Source organism: Lonchura striata, chromosome 13 (assembly GCF_050655825.1).
Source record: "Lonchura striata isolate lonStrDom1 chromosome 13, ASM5065582v1, whole genome shotgun sequence".
NCBI classification, from domain to species: Eukaryota; Metazoa; Chordata; class Aves; order Passeriformes; family Estrildidae; genus Lonchura; species Lonchura striata.
Window position 1 is genome coordinate 14,346,049 of NC_140715.1, and position 18,659 is coordinate 14,364,707.

Here is an 18,659-nt window from a genome sequence, read left to right on the forward strand (position 1 = left end):
CCCCATAGAGCCAGGGCAAGGCAGCCTTGAGGTTGGAGTGTACATCTATGCTTTAGATGCTCTGAATCCTTCCTTGCTTGGCTCCTGCTCCCTTCCTCTGCTCCTTGCAAGCTGAAAGCCGGAGGATGGGCTGAGCCACAGCCTGAGAGTTTTTGTCTCAAAATACTGTAAGCAGACTCAGCCTGAGCGCTACCTACAATAAAATCAAAGTTAACTCTTCACACCAAAACACTTCTCCCAACCTCTCCTCAGAGCCCAGACTTGGTTCTCTTCTCCCAGGATGCTGATGACCAACCAGGTCACCCCATCACTTCCTCCATGGCCTCTCCTGGCCAGGAGCAGCCGTGCAGAACAGCAATGCTGCTGCCCAAGGACACTCATGTGCCTTGGCCCCAAGGAACCTCACCTGGGACCTCCATCCACACAGCCCTGTGCCCTCATTTAAGCCCAGCCCTGGACTTATCCCTGCCCCTGCTTTCACTCTTCTGCTCAGCCCCTGTGAGCTGCACCCCAGGGATGCCCAGATACCAGGGAAGTGCAAGAAGCCTCAGGATTTTGCTTTGGGGAGTTTCAGCTGGACATGCTGCTGCAAACATCCCATGGAACTGGGTCTGTGCTCCTCTGCCTTGCTGCGCAGTCCATTTAGGGACCTGTTCACCTCTGTGTTCCCCAGAGGCAGCTGGGGTCAGTCATAGCTGTAGGTGCACACACTCCTAAACCCCAACCCAGCCTTGTTACTGCTCCTCTGCCTGAATTTCCTCCAAAACCAGCTCCACAGACTGAAATGTGGGTCCTGGTGCAAGGAGCAGGAACAGAGGGAAAGAGTTTCCCCCTTCCACCTGCCCAGGGAGCTTGGAAAAGTGAATTAAACTCCTTCAATAATGCTTCTGAGCCTATTAGCATGGCAGGCTGTGTGTATGATTTGGAAGGCGTTGTGGGAAAAATATTTCTGCACAGATTTCCCATTGTGCAGCCCGGAGCGGTGGTCAGCGGGGGGAGGGCCAGGGTGCTCCCAAAAGGGATTTAAGGGGAGAGCGTAAGGGGGGCATGCCGGGTGCTCCTTGTCCTCAGCAGCTCACCGCTGGAGAGGAGGATGGCTGGGGTGAGTAATTTGTTAGCAGGAGAAGGGAAAATCGCCGGGGCGAGGTGCCCTGGGCGGGACTGGGGTTGTGCAGTGGGTGGGTGCTGCTGGGGGGGCGGCTCCTCACCCCCAGGGCATTTGTCCCGGAGAATTGGAGCTCCCTGTTCCACCAGGAAAGCCTCATCCTGCGGGTCTGGGTGCCGGGCAGGGCTGTCCCTGTCCCCTCCAGCAGGGATCAATGTCCCCTGTCCTGCAGGGATGTGCCGCTGCGCAGGGTTTCCAGCCATGTAAGTAGCAGTGATGGCATTTGGAGTGTGTGGCACGGCTTTTGCTTTGCTGTGGGGTAACCTGGAGGTCCTGACAGCACATGGGATGTGAATGCAGGTTCTCCAGTCCTGGAGCTCCTGGGAAAAGATGTGCAGGATGGGGGAAGGCACACAAATCCCAGGCACGCTATACCAAGCCCCCCTTCCCCCAAGCACAGATGTCACACAAACTGGGGTTTCTGCCAGGCTGACATCCCCAGTGGCGTCCCCAGCAAGCCAAAAGCATTACTGCACAGGCTGATGGCCCAGGGGATCCAGTCTCCCCCTGAGCTGTGCCATTGACCCACAGTTAGAGGTTCTGTGGGAGCATCTCCAGCTCAGCAGGTGGGTCCTTCCTGGTGCACTTCAAGGCAATTTCCAGGAGCAGAGCATCTCCCATCCTTCCTCCTCTGGCATGGGTTCTATATTTCAAATAGTTTCAGTGTCAAATCTGGGATAATCCTGACTGTGCATCCCTGCTGAGGAGGCTGCTGGAACAACAGGGCTTTCTGAGCTGGCAGGGGGTCAAACACGTGTCCTTGTCCCCTCTCACAAATTGGACAGAGCCAAACAAACCCCATGCAGAGCTCCACTTGTCACTGGGGATGAGAGAGCAGCACAGCTGCTTGAGCCCCATCGTGCTCCAAATGGGCTGTTTCACTGGCAGGGACAGAGAGCAGGCAGCACCCAGCGAGTCCAGGAGCACTACGGATGCTGCAAGCCAGCCACCGAGGCTGGCTTGTGTCACTTTGGGGTGGTCAGTGCCCCTGGGGCAGCAGTGTCCTCACGCCTGCTGCTTTCCTCTCCTGCAGGTGCCGTGCTGGGGCCAGCTGCGCTCTGTTCCCAAGCTGCTGTCCCGCAGGAAGCGAATCCCAGCCAGCTCAGAGGGCTCCAGCCTCCTCCGCTGCCTCTCCGCCGTGGATCTGGTTGCCTTGGGAGTGGGCAGCACGCTGGGGGCTGGTGTCTACGTCCTGGCAGGGGAGGTGGCCAAGAGCAGCTCTGGCCCGAGCATCGTCCTTTCTTTCCTGATTGCAGCCGTGGTGTCTGCCCTGGCAGGGCTGTGCTATGCCGAGTTTGGGGCCCGCGTGCCCCTGGCTGGCTCTGCCTACCTCTACAGCTACGTGACAGTGGGCGAGCTCTGGGCCTTCCTGGCTGGGTGGAACCTGCTGCTGTCCTACGTCATCGGTATAAGACTCTCTTGATCTCTCCCACTGCTGTGTTGGTGGCTTTGCTAGGTGTCCTTTGAGACCTTGCAGGACCACCAGGACACAGCCATCACCTCTCCCCAGGCACTGCCAGCGTTGCCCGCGCCTGGAGCTCTACCTTTGACCAGCTCCTCGGCAAGAAGATGGGGAGGTTTTTGGGTGCTCACGCAGCCATGAGCTCTGTGGGGCTGGCAGAGCACCCAGATGCCTTTGCTGCTGGTCTGGTGGTCCTGCTGGCAGGTAGGATGCCTCCCTCTGTGCCACCCTCTGTCAGATAGGATGAGCTCCTCACCTCACTGTGGGCTCTTCAGGATGGGGCTGACTCCTCTGATGGCTTTACCATTTCCCTGAGCATAGAATGGGAATCTGGAGAAATCTGCAAGTTGTCCTGAATTTACCACTGCCCCCCTTTTCCACTCTCCCCAGTAATGTCTACCCAGTATCATCCAAGGGGCTTATCCAGTTTTGAGTTTTTATTTTCCAGCGCTTCTTTCCTTTGGAGTGAAGGAGTCCACCATGGTCAACAAAGCCTTCACAGCTCTCAACGTGCTCGTCCTGCTCTTTGTCACAGTGAGTGGCTTCATCAAAGGCCACATGAGCAACTGGAAGCTCAGGGAGGACGACCTGCCACAGGCAGCTGCCCAGGAGGCTGGGTATGAGGGGCTTCACTCTCTCTGTGCTGCCTTCAGAGTGGGGGGGAGTCAACCCCCCAGTGCTTTGTCCCAGGAAACAGCATGTTCTCCATTTCTCCCTGTTGGCAATGTGTCAAAGAGACAAAGTCCTAAGCCCTGCTGGGTTGATGCTATGGGTTGAGGGGGTTGGATGGACTGTTCAGCTTGATCCCATTGCACTGACTTCCCTGCACTGCCTGACTCTTCTTCCTCCTCCCAGGAACCAGTCCACGGCCAACAACATGACCAGTGCCTTTGGTGTGGGAGGCTTCATGCCCTACGGTTTCACTGGGACCTTGGCTGGAGCCTCTACCTGTTTCTATGCCTTTGTTGGATTTGACTGCATTGCTACCACAGGTAAGGGAGGTGGGAGTGATGCTCCCTGCAGGCAGTGACTGTCCCCACAGTCCTGGGAACTGGTGTGAGGCTGGGAAATGGGCACATTCCCAGCTCTGTGCTGCAGCCACTCTCTCCTGCCCTTTCTAAGAGTCCATGTGGAATGTCTGGGCTAATGCTGAAGCAGAGACATTCTCTATCCCAATATCCCTGGGACAGAGAATGAATCTAGTGGTCCTTGCTAGGTCTCTGTGTCCTCTCTTGGGGGGATATAGGATCTGCTCTCCAGCCTGAGCTGGGCTCTTAGCATGCCATGCACTTTAAATGAGCCTCTGTTCCTACAGCTGAGCTTGTCCTCCCCAGGGGAAGAAGTGAGGGACCCGCAGAGATCCATCCCCACGGGCATCATCCTCTCCCTCCTCATCTGCTTCCTGGCCTACTCTGGGGTGTCTGCTGCCCTCACCCTGATGATGCCCTACTACCTCCTAGACACCATGAGCCCACTGCCAGTGGCTTTTGAGTACATTGGCTGGAGCAGTGCAAAGTACGCTGTGGCTGCGGGGTCACTCTGTGCCCTGACCACCAGGTGAGGGGCGTCCTCTGATGGCATTCCTGTGGCTCAGACCAGCTACTGGAGCTGTAACACATCCAGGAGATATCCCCAACCCCTTTTTCCTGAAGTCCTCCTTGCCTTTCCTGTTTGTCCAAAATCCCTTCCACACAAACCCTGGTGCTCCCACCCTGGCCCTTCCTGATCAGGGAGAGCAGCCAAACCCGTTGGTGTGCCACTGAAGGAAGTGGTGAAGTGGCACCATGTCCAAAAGAGTGAGCTGAGGTGTTCTGGCATGCACAGGGGGCTGCAGACATCTCTTCCCTGACACTGTCCCTCATCTGATGGTGAGGAAGGTGATGACCTTGGTAGGTGGTCTCAAGAAGGTTATGGGCCATAGAGATGAATGGGAGCTCCCTTGGAGGGACAAAAGGCAGGATGGCACCTCCTGGATTCCTCCCCTCTTCTCGCCCATCTCCTCCCCTCTCTCATGCAGCCTCCTGGGCTCCATGTTCCCCATGCCACGGATCCTGTATGCAATGGCTCGAGATGGGCTCCTCTTCAAACCTCTGGCCAAAGTCAGTCGCCGTCAGTGCCCGGTGGTGGCAACTCTGGTGTCTGGGGCAGTGGCAGGTGGGTGAGTGCTTGGGTTACCCCTAACTGTGAGCAGGCCTTGGTGGGTGTCCTCTTTGACTCTAGCTTGGCTGCAGCTGTTCGAGCCATGTCTCTTCATCCAGAGACAGATCTCCCCACAGTGGGTGAGGACCATCTGGCCTCAATGGTGCCCCAGACTCTGGTTCTGCGCTGCCAGGCAGGAGGTGACAGGATGCTTTGTGCTCATGACCAAAGCATCACCAGTTCATTGAGGTTCTGTTGCAGTGGCTGTCAGGGGGACGTGGGGAGGTCAGGAGAGTATGACTCAGGTGGGCACAGCAGCACTGCCAGCTCTGCTTGGAGGCTGAAAGGGCTTCTCTTCCCCACAGCTCTCCTGGCCCTTCTCTTCGACCTGAAAGCCCTGGTTGACACCATGTCCATTGGCACGCTGCTGGCCTACTCCATGGTGGCTGGCTGTGTGCTGCTGCTCAGGTGAGACTGCTGGGGACAGGGGACAGGGCTCACCCAGCTTCTGACGTGGGCCGTGCCTGGGACAAGGCAGCTGCAGGTTTATGTGTGCACTGACATCCAACGTCTGCTCCCCAGGTATCGGCCTGAGCCCAGCCCTCGGGACACTCCTGTGGGGAAGGTCCCCACTGTGCAGCTCTGGTGGAACCACCTGATCCAGCCACCCCCCCATCCCACCCCTCGCTCCTCTGCTGTGGTGGGCTGGGCTCTGGCAGCTGTAGGTGTGTCTGGAGTGATGGATGGGCTCCACAGGGAGCTGGCCTGGGGGGACCCATGGGGGACATCCCTGCTGTAGCAAGGGCTGGCCTGGTGGAAACCACCCAGCCGCAGGTGCAGGGGCTGCCTGGCTCCTTCCTGCCCTCACCTCACTGCCACACAGCTGGCTGCCCCAGCAGGACCTCAGGAAACCTCCCACTCCCTCTGCTTCCCAGACTGGAGAGAAAAGCTGAAGCCACCATGAGAAGCCACCCAGCCGTGTCCCCCGGCTGTCATTTTGGCACCATGGCAGCCTGGCAGGGGGATGGGCCCAGCCCAGGGCAGCTGCCCTGACACTGTGGTCCCTCTGCAGCCGCCCTGGCCTGTGCCCTGAGCTGGGTGAGCACTGCTGGGCTGCCCTGTCTGCGGGCTGGGGGTGCCTGGTGCATCACAGCTCTGGCCCTGCCTCTCCTGGGGATCCTGGCAGCAGCTCTTCTCATCTGGAGGCAGCCTCAGAGACAGGACAAAGCATTCTTCATGGTGAGCACCCAGCCCAGCCCTCGGGATGTACCCAGGAAGAAGGACCTGGGGCACAGAGAGCAGGCAAGTGCTGCAGCCCTGTGGGGAAAGGGTTCCATTTGGGGCTGTTCCCTCAGCTTTAGGTCAGGCACATCTTTGCTGCATCCACATTAACCAGGTACTACTGGAGGCAGCATGGATCTCATGGGATTTTCCATAGGAACCATGAGGGTTCTTCCCCCATGACCTGAGGGCTGAAGGGGCATCTCCCAGCTGATCCCAGTGCCTGCTGAGGAACCAGAGCTGCTCTTCAGTAAAAAGATACCTGGCCTTAACAGCTTGGCTTAGTTTTACGAGTGCTTTGCTGCCTCTCACCTCAAATCCTGCAGTACCTCCTGCCCCAGTGCAGGACCTGACAACCAAAACACCCTCCACAAGCATCCCTCTCCAGCACAGGCTGCAGCCCCAGCTTGGATCTCTGAGCCTCACAGCCAGGCTGGGCTTCCCCTTGCCTGTGGACAACTAGCCAAAGCAGCAAAGAGCTGAATTTAGCTGTGGAATTTACCCTTGTGCTCCCTGCAGGTTCCCTGCCTGCCCTTCCTGCCTCTCCTCAGCATCTCCAGCAGTGCTGTGCTGGTGGCCCGGCTCAGCGCGGCCGCCTGGCTGCGGTACCTGCTCTGGATGGCTGTGGGTAAGCACGGCCACTCACCAGGCCACAGAGCTGGCACCAGCCCCTCTGGGTGCAGTTCTGGTGGTTTGAGAGCCCGTGGCACTAATGTAGCTCTGAGCAGTGGTGGGGAGGGAGGAGATGCTGACCTTGGATGTCCAGCGGTGGTGAGGAGCACCGTGTCCTCTGATATGTGCCCAAAGGGCCAGCACTTTGTGGCTGGGAGGGGAAGGAAGAGAAACGGTCTCTACACACCCTATTCTGCCCTTTTCCAGGTTTCCTCATTTACTTTGGCTATGGGATCTGGCACAGCACTGAGAGCCTCTGTCCTGAAGGGACAGGTCCCCGGGAGCTGCTGGGAAGCAGAGCCAGGGAGGTGCCCCTGGAGCCCCGTGGGGCTGCCCTGTGCCCATCTGTTCCAGGGCAATAAAAGGGGATGGCTAGGTCCTGAGTGCCTGGCTCCCTCCATCCTGTGCCCAGGGGGCAAGGAAGCCCCTTGGGCTGTGGGTCCTGTCCCACAGAGGGGACCAGCCCTGCCAGAGCTGCAGGAGATGATTTCCCAAGCTTGGTGAACCTTCCTGAGCAACCCAAATCCTCACAGCAAGCCCCTGCAGGCAGAGTTCTGTTTGGAGAGGATAAAGCACACAAGTGGTTCTGCTGCTGTTACTGGGCTGTGTTTTTGTTTTTTTTTTTTCCTTTGAAAGCTTTCCCTGCAGCCCCCCACCGACCCCCTTGCCTTTGCCCACCCTGCTCCTTCAGCTGCTCACAATGAGGCAGAGGATTCTTGTGCTGCCCTGATCCTCCATTTCACCTGGGCACCCAGGACCTATCACCCCCCATGACTGCCAAGGTACTGGTCCAGGCTTTCCTGCTTTCATAGTGTGCAATTCCTTTTTCTGCACTCATTTATTCCTCCTCCTCAGTTCCCAGTGTCCCCTTTCCCAGAGTCGGGCACATTCTTCCAAGTCCCACGCAGGATCTGCCTTTGGGGCTCTGGGACATGGTTCCAGGTGTCCAGAGCAGGATCCTAGACCCCATCAGCCTCCATATCCCTCTGTCCAGAAATCCTGATCCCTTCAGCCATAACCAGGCAGGATTTGCTGGGCTTTCCCCTGCTTTGGTGCTACAGCACCTGCGGGAGGCACAGATGATGTGTGGAGCAGAGGATGCCCTGGTGGCACACAACAGGCTCCCCCATTTCCCCCTCTGGCCACTCCATGGAGGTTTGTGAGTCAGAGCTGGACCCCCATCCACATTGTCTTCTTGACTGCCCATTCAGCTGCTGAATTTCTGATTAGGGTCAGCACAAAGGATGGAAGTGGCTGATGCAGTGGCCCTGATGCTGGGAGGGTCCGGGTTTGCCCTGAGCTGGGAGGCCATTGAAATGAAGGAAAAGAGGGAAGGAACAGGAAAATGGGGATCAGCCTTAAGGGCCTCATTTGGAGCTTCCTTGTTGAGTCTTTGTGGTGCCAACTCCCACCCTTCCCCTTCTTCCCACTGTGTGGGGTGTGGAGCACACAGCCCCATTCTGGGGCACTCCTGCACCAGTCCCCCAAAACATTGACATGGGATTCCTGAGGCTGCTGCTTCTTACAGATCTGCAGTCATTACAGGCAGCAGCACCTTGGCTGGTGCACACACACACACACACAAACACACACACACAGACACACCACACTCACACACCCACCCACACACACGTACAGCTCTGGCTAAACAGCCCTGGGGAGGGGACAGGCCTGTGACAGCCCCAGAGCAGTGACTCCCACCACACTCGTGCACCCAGGGGAAAGTGCTTGTGTGCATCCAGCCCTGACCCACAGCTGTGCTGGCAGCATCTTCCCTGATGGGGATGTCCTGCCTCAAGCAGAGGGATGTGACCTGACAAAGCCTGGTACCCCCTGGGAAGATGCTCTGCTCCCTGAGGTGCAGACTCTGTCCAGATTTTGTGGGAGAAGATGGGACTGGTGGTGCTGCTGATGGGCAGCAGGGATGAGTAGGGCTTGGGGTCTTTGTGGCAGTGAGCTGGGACATGACTGAGCTGCAGGAGCTGTACCTGGGAGACATTTGCTGAAGGTGGAGGAGGTGATGGGAATAGGAAGGCACGGGTGGGGGCCCTTCCTGGTGAGGTTAACACCATGTCCCCAGTGCCCTCCTCATCCTCCCGGTGCTTGTCCCCATCCTGTCCTAGTGGCCTCCTCATCATCCTCACGCCCTGGGGCAGCACTGGTGCTGTTTATGCTCGGAGCCACGCGCTGGGTCAGATGAGGCCCAATGCAAGTCTGCGTGTCCTGGCTGACCCCTTCCAGCCCCCGCCAGCCCCTCACCAGAGGAAGGGGCGCAGGGACTGCGTGGGTGGGAGGCCAGGGTCCCTCTGCAGCCCCACACGGGCTGGGCAAATCCAGGCGCAAGCGTCCCGTGAAGTGCTCCATCACTGCGGTCCGAGAGGCGCCCCGAGGGCTCGGCCAGCCCGGAGCCCTGCCCCGACCGGGGGGCGCCGGTGGAGCAGCCCTGGGCTCGCAGGGCAGCCCCGGCGGTCCCGGTGCCGTCGGTGCTACGTGGCGATGAGAGACGCCTCGCCGGTAGCCAGGGGGAAGGGGCCGTCCCCGGCGTTGAGCACTCGGTAGAGCAGCTCCTCCTTCTCCCGGCGAGCCTGGTCCAGCAGCTGCGCCTCCTTCTCCAGCGCCCCGCGGGCGCTCCGCAGCTCCTCGGACAGCTGCCTGCGGGCACAGGCTCAGCTGCCGGGCCGCCCTCGGCTGCCGTGTGCTGCCACCCCTCCTCCTGTCCCCCCACGAAGGTGCCACCCGTGCACCGGCTGCCCGCGACCTACCTCGCCACCACCAAGTGGTTCTGAGTGCGAACGTGCAGGTCCTCGTTCTCCTGCTGGAGGGTTTTCACCTTCTCCTCCAGCAAAAGGTTCCTCTCCTCCTGGAAAGGTGTATGAGGGTGAGGTGAGAGCTGGGAAGACTTCTGAGCCCCCTGCCACTCCATTTTGGGTGAAATGCTGGCCTGGTGGCATTGCTCCCCCATCCCCCCCACCACGGCAAGAGAGGAAGAGTGCTCCATCCACTTTTGCTCCAGCTGCAGTTTCTGGGCAGAATTTAGGTGGGTAGAGGAGCTGAAAAGAGGAAAGCCCACCTGTGACCCCCTGCTTTCAACCCACCACAGTCTCCAGGTGCAGCAGCTTCTTGTCCAGGCCATGGATTTGCTCGTTCTTCATTTCGATGACGAAGTGCAGGCTCTCCAGCTCCTGCTCCCAGAAGGGGCTGGGGCTCCCGTGCTCCTGCAGGGCCATCACTTGTGTCCAAGGGACCCAAACACGTCCCCGGGGCAGGCTTTGCTCCCCCCTTCAGCTGTGCTGTGCTCCCCTCTGGTTCCAGCCCCACCCTGCCAGGGTCCATCAGAGAGGCCCCTTGGCTTTGGCTCAGCACCCCATAACGGGTCCCTCCCTGACACCCCTCCCTGCACCTGGATGTGCTTCTTGTAGTCTGTTCTCAAGAGTGACTCCTCCACCCGTTTCATCCTCTCCTGGAAGGATTTCAGCTGGGAATTCAGTTCCTGAATTTTCTCCTAGGAGAACCAGGGGAAAAAGCAGAATGAGAGGTGTCTGGGATTTCTTTCTGAGCTGGGGACTGCTGGGCTGTGGTACCCAAATAACACCAGGGCTGGAAGAGCTGGTGTGATCCCCGAGCACACTGGGGACTGAGGTGACCACTGGAGAATGTGGGGCACCACGGCAGAACAAGCAGATGGTTCACAATCCCCCCCTCCCCATGGATTTCTCTGCTGGTACCTGTAAGACTGCCTCAGACCTGTGGTGGGACTCTGTCAGCAGCAGCTTCTCCTGCTCATGTGCTCCCTGGAGCTCTGTGGGGGAACATGAGCTGAGTGCCACAGCAGTGGAGAGCAGGGAACAGCATCCCTATGACCCCACAGGCAGCCAAAGGGACACGGCAGAAGCGAGGAGAGGAGAGGGGAGCTGCAGGGAGCCCTGCTGCCCTGGCATGCACCTTGCAGGGTTTCCGTGTGCTCTCTCCTCAGGGCATCAAGCTGTTCCTTCAGCTCCAGCTCTTTTCCCTTTTCCACCTGGGAAACAATTGGATGAGAAGTCTCAGTGTAAGGGATGCAGAGCTTTGGGCTTCCTCACCCTTTCTTAGATCTGTCCTTCTCCCAGAAATGGGAAAGCCCAACCCAGCACATGCCAGGGAAGACCAGGCTGGTGACATGCTCCATGCCCAGCTGCTGCCTCCAGCAGCACCAGCCCTTCCAGCTCACCTGGACCTCAGTGTCCTGGGAGATGCTCGCAGTGCCTGCCTGGCCGGCATCCCGCAGCCGCTCCTCCTCCTCCTCCTGGCCTTGGAGGAATCTCGCACTCTCGGTCCACTCCTCTGGCCATGCTGCCTTCTTCTCCCCGTGCTCAGGAAGCAGGGAGGCATTGGCTGCAAGACAAACACGGCTGAAACAGCCCTGGCTGCCTCCCTGTGGCTGGGCTGCCTGCACATCCTGGGCAGCTGAACCTGCCGGGGCCGTGGGCTGGGTTCAGTACTGCCCTCTTCCCTGGAGAAACACCTCCCTCCGTCTCACAGGTCCAAATTAGCCCTAATTGGGAAGGTGCGGGCAGGCTCAGAGAGGACACAGAGCTTGTCAGGTCTCCTTTTCTGGGGATGACCTGTCTGACTGAGAGGAGGGGATGCTGTTGTCTCTGGGGTGTCCTGTTTGCCCTCCTGCACCAGCATGCATCTACATCATCCCCATCCTCCCTGGTGCCATGCTGGAGCCTGCCCAGTGTTTCCTTAATATCACTCTGAGAAAGCAAAGCAGGGGAAAAACACTTTTTTTTCTCACCATTCTGTGTCTTCAGGGCCGAGAGCTCCTGGGAAGCCGATCCCCTCTGCTGCTGGGCTTTTAGCTGTCTCTGGCAGAGAGAGATGGGGCTGGAGCAGGGGGGAACAGAGTGGGGCAGGTGGCTGCAGGCAGAGAACCCTGCCCTGAGCCTGCATCAGCTCTGCTGAAACACAGGTCCTCGGGAAGCAGCAGTCCCTCCCCAGCCCCCTGCGCTCTCCCAGCACCCATGGGTGTGCAGGTACTGCCCATCAGGCAGCCTCAAGCTCCTGCCAATTCCCTGCATCCCAGACAGTTCACCATGTCGCACTCGGCTGGAAAACCTGGGGGATCCACCCCCACAGACAAGGTGCTGGTGCAAAATGGGCTCCAGCAGGAAAACTCTTGGTGGGAGAGAGCAGGCAGCACTTGGGAGGGCTCCAGCTTTGGCACTCCCTTGCCACTTCCCTCCTGTCCTGGGATGCTCAGGTCAGTTTGGTCCCTGGCACCTTGCAGCTCCCCAAACACACGCCTCTGCCAGGGCCTTAGACAGATGGGCTTTGACTCAGCTGGAGCAGGAGTGAGAAATGAAAAATAACCATAAATCAGGGCCGATAGAGCCCCCGTGCAGGGCTGGCAGCAGGCGAGAGCAGGCGGCGGCCAAGCAATGACCTCAGGAGTGCAGGAATGTGCTGCACAGCCCCGCACTCCTGCCACGGGGCTGAGATTACCCAGAGCCGGGAGCTGCCTCCAGCACCACAGCTCCGTGGGATGCCTTCCAGCCTGCATGGGTTTAATTTAGTCACTTGGAGGGGAGAAGAGGGGGAAAAAAAAAAAGGAGTGGGTATATTTTTATCAGTTGCTGAAAGATAGAAGCAAATCTCGCAGGCTCTCACGGCTCAGCCTCGCTGGCGCAGGGCAAATCTGGTGCCCATCATTGAGCTGCGCTTCTGTTTATGGCGTAGATGCACGAGGGGTGAGAAAATTCACCTGAAGACACGGTGCTGCTCTCCAGCCCCGGCAGAGCTGTCCCTAAAAACGCCGATCCCCGAGGAAAGCAGCCCTGCTGCCGGCGGGACCCGCCGGGCCGGCTGCTCCCCGGCTCGGCCCCGCGCACAGCCAAATACAGCCCGGATTTGGGAGCCTGGCTTGGGAAAAAAGCAAGGGAAAGCAAGGAGACGGCCCTGTCTCCGCCCCCGCTGCAGCCCCCCTTCTGGAGCTGGAGGGAGGCGCAGTTCCAGCGAGCAGGAGAGCTCCGAGCTCTGGGAAGCCGCGGCTTTATCTTCCCTTCTATGGCATGAGCAGCCGCGGCGCTGATCGTGGCCCAGGCGAGGGGGCACCGGCAGAGCTCACAGGGCTTGTCCTCCTTGTCCCTGAAAGCGTGGGGTGCCCTGGGATGCTGCTGGATCCGGCAGGTGTCCCCAGGAGCCCTCACCTGTCCCCTGACACACCTTGTGCCAGTGTGCATCTCCCTGGTATTTAAGGTAGCAGTGTCCTGTGATGGGTTTTGAAGCCGGGGGATGAGGGGCAAGGGAAGAGATGAATGACACAACCGAGGCTCTGCAGTCCTGAGGGCATCACAGGAGTCCCAAAAGGCCTCCTCCCCTAGCCCCACACCCCATATCCTTTTTTTTTACTGCAACAAAGCAAAGGCTGTGTAGAAGGATCCTCCTGACAGAGGTGGATGACACAGACCTCAAGTGTTTTGGATGATCTCAGCAGGGTTGAGAGCAGGATGCTGTTACCACCTTCAGGAGGGACCCCAAAGCCCCAAAGCAAACCACCTCTGCTGCATTTGTCCTGCTCACTGTCATAAGTGATGCCTAAGGACAGAGAGTCCAGGGCTGGTCACCTCCATAGCACAGGCAATGTTCCCAGCACAAACCCAGGGAATCTTCACCTCTACCACACACCCCAGATCCAGCAGGATGGGATCTCAGAGCCCCTCAGCTTCTAAAGGAAGATGATTTGAGACACCAGCACTGAACTCAGAAATAGGTGAAGCGAGCAACGGGTTCACCAGCATCAACAGACAAATCTAAATACTTGTCCTGAGGCTATGAGTGAGGCATCTTCCTACCTCTAGGAGCAATTAAAATAGCATGAACAGCTAATTTTAGTCATAAGCACTCAATTGTCCTTTGGAATAAAAGCTCCACCTCTGTGGTGAACAGCAAAATTTGGCTGAAAGCCCTGAAATATGGAGGGACTTTCCACTGTCACTTCCATAGAAGCTTTGTGGCACCCGAACCTCTGGTATCACCTGGAGCATTCTGGAGAGCTGGAAAATCATCCTGGAATCCACAGTGTGTGCAAGGATCAGGCTGGGAATTGCTCCAGCTGGAACAGCTTTGGCCAGGGGAAGAAGCAGCCTGATACATCCTGCAGGTGGGGGCCATCCACAGCATAGCTTATCCTTATCCTGTAAGTTCTTGGAAACCTCTGCCAAAAATACCTTCCAGCTATTGAAAAACCAAAAGTATCTACATTCTTAGAACTAAATATTTCTAATAGTCTGGAGCAGAACTGTTTATGGATGGATTAATAGGGATTTCCAACAGGACCTGAATCATCTCCAAGGGTTCTGAGCTGGGGAGCACCAGTGCAGAGCAGCTGCACAGTGTGGGCAGCCGAGGTAGCTGCAGCCTCTGCTTCAGCTCTTAGTGTGAGGTGGGGTTTTGGACTGTATTTTTCTTCCTCTTTTCCTGTTTTACAAGTACGTTAAGCAATTCAACTATGCAACCTAGCAAAGGAAATCACAAAGAGGCAGGAAATGAGTATTTAAATCCTGATTCTGCTCCTGGGGAGGAGGCTTTGCTTTGTGGCTGTGGAGAAGGGGGCCAGGATTTGGTCCATGACTGTAACACCTCTCAGGACCTGCAGCAGATGCTCAGTGCTGCCAGAGCAATGCTGGCACAGGTCCGTGGGACCTGTCTTTAACCCTGCTGCTGTATTTCCTCCAGTGATGGTGATGGTTGTGTTAGGAGGTGATTATCACCTCTCCTACAGTCAGATCTGTGCCGAAGAGCAGAGGCAAACACTTCACACTGTTGACAGCCCCGAGTTTTGCATTCTGGCCCTTCCCTGACTCCTGGTGCTAAGTACAGTTCCCAGCACTTCAAAATAAATTCACCCCAGCCCTGGAAAGCGGCCAAGCCTCAGCCCCGACCTTTTGGGATGGCAACTTGGCCTCTCTCACGCCAGGAGCGTGACCAAAGCGTGAGTGGCCAAGCACGGGTGGATGGAGCAGAAGGGGAAGGAAACCCCAGGGGCAGCACCGCAGCTCAGGGCTGGGTTCTCTCTGTGCCTCCCTTATCACCCTGCTGCCCGCAGCCTGGTGCCAGGGAAGGATGAGGCTGCCAAGGCGCCTCCCCCGGGGCACACAGTGGCTCCTGGTATGTCATCCACCCACCAGACCCAGCCCAGCAGCAGCTCCTCAAGGTCACCTCAAACCTGGGATTGGCCTCAAAAGCCTCTGCAGCCCCCAGCCCCATTAGAGTCCCCAGCCCCATGACCTGCACATGGCTTCTGGCTGGGCTTGACCTAGGGTTTGAAGTCTCCCCTAACCCCAAGAAACCTCAAGGGACCAACTCTGCAAGTCCACCCATCAGCAGAGGGAGGTGAAGGTCTCCCATCCTGCCCCTTGGTAGTCTGGACATGAGAACATGGGCAGGAGTGGCCCCGTGCCTGCTCTTATGCCTTTTAGCCATAACGGGGATTTTAGATGCTACTTTCAGAATGACTTCAGTCGCAGCAGCAGGGCTGTTTATGGGTAGTGACTGTTGGGGAGCAGTGACACAGGGCTGAGCAGGGGAGCTTGAGAGCGGGCAAGTGCAGGAAGGGAGGCGTATGTAGGCAAATGACAAATTTCCGTGTTTCAGTAAATGTGGGGCTCTCAACACCCGGGGCCTTGGGGCTGTTGTTGCTCCCTGTCCTATGCTTGCTCTTGAGAGCTCTCAGAGTCACAAACCAGCCCAGAAATATCTGATCTTACAGATCATAGCAAAGAGTGGGATTTTTTCCATTATGTAGAGAAGCGACCAAGCCTGCAAGTGCTGTAAATAAAGGCACTTGTTGGCTGCAGAGCTGTGTGAGCCCCGTGCCTGCTCCCCCTGCACATCCACCAGTGGGTTCTGTGGTCCCAGGTGGGGACTCTCACAGCTGGATCTGCAAAGGGCCACCTGTGCTGGGGCAGAGCAGCACCAGGGGGTGTTTCTGCCCTCCCTCCTTCCCCTGCCGCCCTGCAGCGATCACAACACCCACAGCAGTAAGCACAGCACATCCGATAGCAAAAACCTCCCCCGAGGTCAGTGGCGAGGCACTAGGGCAGCATGAGCACATCAAAAAATGACAATAGTAATGATAATAACACATCAGCAGATAATTTCAGACCTCACCAAAGAGCTCTTCAGTACAGAGCAACGTGCTGAGGTCTGAGGGTCTCAGAGTGCTCCCCCACATGAACATTCCCCTACAGGAGCATTGCCTTCAGCACAAGGGGACACAACCTTTGGGACGAGGGAGGATGCTGTGGGAAGCTGGCAGAGGTCTAGCTGGGGGAACCCATCCCTGTCCTCTATGGGACCAGCATTTCCAACAGGCATCATCATCCCAGATCCTGCACCCCCTTGATTACAGAGTTCCCATGATGTCGGGGTGAGCCTGGAGGGGTTCAGGAGAGTGCAGGAGGATGCAGGAGGGCGGGTGGCTGCCAGTTTCATTGTCCCCGCTGCCACCTCCCCCACCACAATGCCGGGGGGTCCCACGCAGCCGGGGACAGCCACACCGCCCGGCACCGGGAGGAACCCACGCCGGGTGCCCCCAACACCCCTCGTCGCCAGCAGTGCGAGCAGAGCTCCCCGCAACCATCGGCCCCACGGCAGCCCCAGCTCCGTCGAACCCCGACAACGCGTGCCCTCGGTCCCACGAGAGCCCGACCCCGAGAGAAGCCCAGCCCAAGCCCAGCCCAGCCCAGCCCCAAATCCCCCGCAGCCGCTACCTCGGCACCGACGGGGCAGCAGCGCAGGGCGCTGCCGGTGCAGCCCATGGAGCCCCGGCGGGACCCGCTCAGCCGCGGGGCGCGGGGCGCGGCATCCCCCGGCGAGCGGCACCGCTCCGGGGCGGCACGGGATGAGCCGCTCCAGCTGGCGGGCAGGAAAAAAAATAATTAAAAAAAAAAAAAGTAATAAAAACGTCCGGCAGCTGCTGACAGGCAGCGCCGGGAGAGGGTGCTCTGCACCCCCGAGCCGCGGGCAGGGCCCCCGGCCGCAGCCTGCCCGCCCCCGGGGCTGGCCCTGGGCCCCCTCCACCCCGGGGTGTCCCCGCCCTGGGCCGGGGTGCTCCGGGAATGCTCTGTCCCAGGGCCCCCTGCGCTGGGGATGCTCCGTTGTGGGTGTGCGGTAAGGAGAGCTGGACCCCTGCACTGGAGGTGTCCTCTCCTGGGCGAGGAGAAAGGGGAACAGGAGCCCTGCACCAGAGCCAGGGTGGGAGCACGACTGGCTGTTCAGGGGCTTCCACTGCTGAAGCCACCCCAGCCCCCTTAGGAGTAGGGATGAGAGTGAGAAAGAAGAATCTATCTGGCTTTTGCCATCACCGCATCAAGTTTCAGCTTTTGTGGGGGCACTTGTGGAAAAGTGGTGGGTTTGGGGTGTTACTCCTGGCAGGAGCTCTGCTCTGGGGGTCGTTGTGCTGGCTGGAGGGGGCTTTCAGGGTGATCCATATTGCCTGAGGGACTGCATCCTGTCAACCCTTCTCTTGAGCATCCCAAACACCCCAAATGTTGGGCCTGGAGCCAGGATGCCCCTTTCCAGGAGGAAATCCTACCCTTTGGAAGTGGGTCCTGAACGCATAGGGAAATGCATGGATTTGAAAGTGTCTCATCTAAAAAATAATGTGAGGAAAGGTATGTTCCTCCAAACATTTTGATTTTAATAATTTTTTTTAAATTATTTTTTTATTAGCTTTTTATACATTCCTGAGTGACCACACATTTTGACCTGAAAACCCATTGGTGCTACCCAGAACTGCTGAAATAGGAGTGTTTGAACCTGGTCACGAGGCCAGCCGTGCCTGTATGGAAACATTGCAAGTTTTTTGTCAACAAGTTTCTATTCTGACATTTTCCAAATATCCCCTGGGAGAAGTCCAAGCAGCCTGCGGCTCTGGGGATGCCAACACCTTGGCATTTTGCCTGGGCAGCGAGGGAGTGGAGGTGCCTGGTCGTCCTGTCACGTTCGACTTGGAGGTGTTTTTCTTGCCCTGGTAACCCTGGCACTGGAAAATTGTGAAACACCACTTGGATGGGAGGGTGGGGAAGGCGAGGGGCAGGCCCAGGTTGCCCCAAGTCACCAGGGGACTGGTGGGACCAGTTGCCTGCGTCCTCTTGGGTGGGTGCTGCTTAACTGAGTGAAGTTTTGTGAGTCACAGAAGCTTCTGGCATCAGCTTCCACTACTCAGAAACCACCGAGTGTCTCAGTTCTTATCTCTCCCAGCACTTCAGAGTGGGGCAAGTCTCCTTCCCTGCATGAGAGTACTTATTTGGGCTGAGTAGATAGTTTGTGGGATAAAAGCAAGGTGCTGCTCTCCACCTCTCCAGGGTTAATTAAAAATCCCGGTCCAGACTTCAGAGAATGAAGGCCTACAGGGGCAAGCACAAAGCACATGCAGATTTCCAGGCTGAATTTGCATTGCTGGGGCCCAGGCTGCAAAGAGAAGCAACTGTGTGGGCAGCTGATGAGGAGTCTGTCCAGCTGCCATCACATCTTGCTGGTGCACAGGGGTCCAGTAGTTTGCACATGTGCTTGTGGAAGTTTCAGCTTTTAACTGGGGGTGCCAAGGGGGTGCCTGGGGATGCCCTTGTTCCACAAACTGGGGCTCCAGGTAGGATTTCTCTTTACAATGATGGAGAAAAAACAGTTTGGTCACTTCAGGCTAAGGCATTGAGCCAGCAGGGCAGAGCTGGGGCTTGGGGATGGGTCCGTGCAGCAAGGCCAGCTCCAGCACCCCCATCCCCAGCTTCTGCTGCGGGCTCTGCTGTGACAGCCCTGTGCTTCTAGAGATTGCTGCCTTTTGGGGACACGGCTGCCCAGACCATGTTACAGCCTTCCTTCAGCCTGTGGGTGCACTTGTGAGGCTGCCTGCCAAAAGCCCTGCCCAAACCTGCTACCCCAAACCTCTCTTATTCCAGC

General features: G+C 57.9%; 2 protein-coding genes across 2 annotated transcripts; one reads left to right on the top strand and one right to left on the bottom strand.

Moving 5' to 3' along the window:
- Positions 1-1,880: 1,880 nt before the first annotated feature.
- LOC110482729 (cationic amino acid transporter 2) lies at positions 1,881-7,198 on the top strand. The gene is made up of 11 exons (XM_085591418.1): positions 1,881-2,571; positions 2,676-2,831; positions 3,076-3,244; positions 3,483-3,619; positions 3,962-4,184; positions 4,645-4,781; positions 5,132-5,234; positions 5,349-5,491; positions 5,839-6,005; positions 6,567-6,675; positions 6,927-7,198. The coding sequence occupies exons 1-11, from the start codon at positions 1,992-1,994 to the stop codon at positions 7,079-7,081; spliced, it is 2,079 nt and encodes a 692-aa protein (XP_085447544.1). The 5' UTR covers positions 1,881-1,991; the 3' UTR covers positions 7,082-7,198.
- A 340-nt stretch (positions 7,199-7,538) lies between these two features.
- On the bottom strand, positions 7,539-16,741 carry CCDC69 (coiled-coil domain containing 69). The gene is made up of 9 exons (XM_077786754.2): positions 16,472-16,741; positions 11,497-11,566; positions 10,927-11,090; positions 10,662-10,737; positions 10,445-10,518; positions 10,120-10,221; positions 9,815-9,934; positions 9,482-9,579; positions 7,539-9,371 (listed from the first exon to the last, which is right to left on the bottom strand). Exons 1-9 carry the CDS (start codon positions 16,517-16,519, stop codon positions 9,206-9,208), a joined length of 918 nt encoding a protein of 305 aa, XP_077642880.2. The 5' UTR covers positions 16,520-16,741; the 3' UTR covers positions 7,539-9,205.
- Positions 16,742-18,659: the final 1,918 nt, after the last annotated feature.

Excerpts from the sequence above, each read along its gene's own strand:
- CCDC69 (XM_077786754.2), bottom strand. The coding sequence starts at position 16,519 with ATGGGCTGCACCGGCAGCGCCCTGCGCTGCTGCCCCGTCGGTGCCGAG. Across the intron at positions 11,091-11,496 it reads GGCCCTGAAGACACAGAATG|CCAATGCCTCCCTGCTTCCT; the intron begins GTGAGAAAAAAA and ends TTTGTCTTGCAG. Across the intron at positions 10,738-10,926 it reads CCCAGGACACTGAGGTCCAG|GTGGAAAAGGGAAAAGAGCT; the intron begins GTGAGCTGGAAG and ends ATTGTTTCCCAG.
- LOC110482729 (XM_085591418.1), top strand. The coding sequence starts at position 1,992 with ATGAGAGAGCAGCACAGCTGCTTGAGCCCCATCGTGCTCCAAATGGGC. Across the intron at positions 5,235-5,348 it reads GGCTGTGTGCTGCTGCTCAG|GTATCGGCCTGAGCCCAGCC; the intron begins GTGAGACTGCTG and ends TCTGCTCCCCAG. Across the intron at positions 5,492-5,838 it reads CTGGGCTCTGGCAGCTGTAG|CCGCCCTGGCCTGTGCCCTG; the intron begins GTGTGTCTGGAG and ends GTCCCTCTGCAG.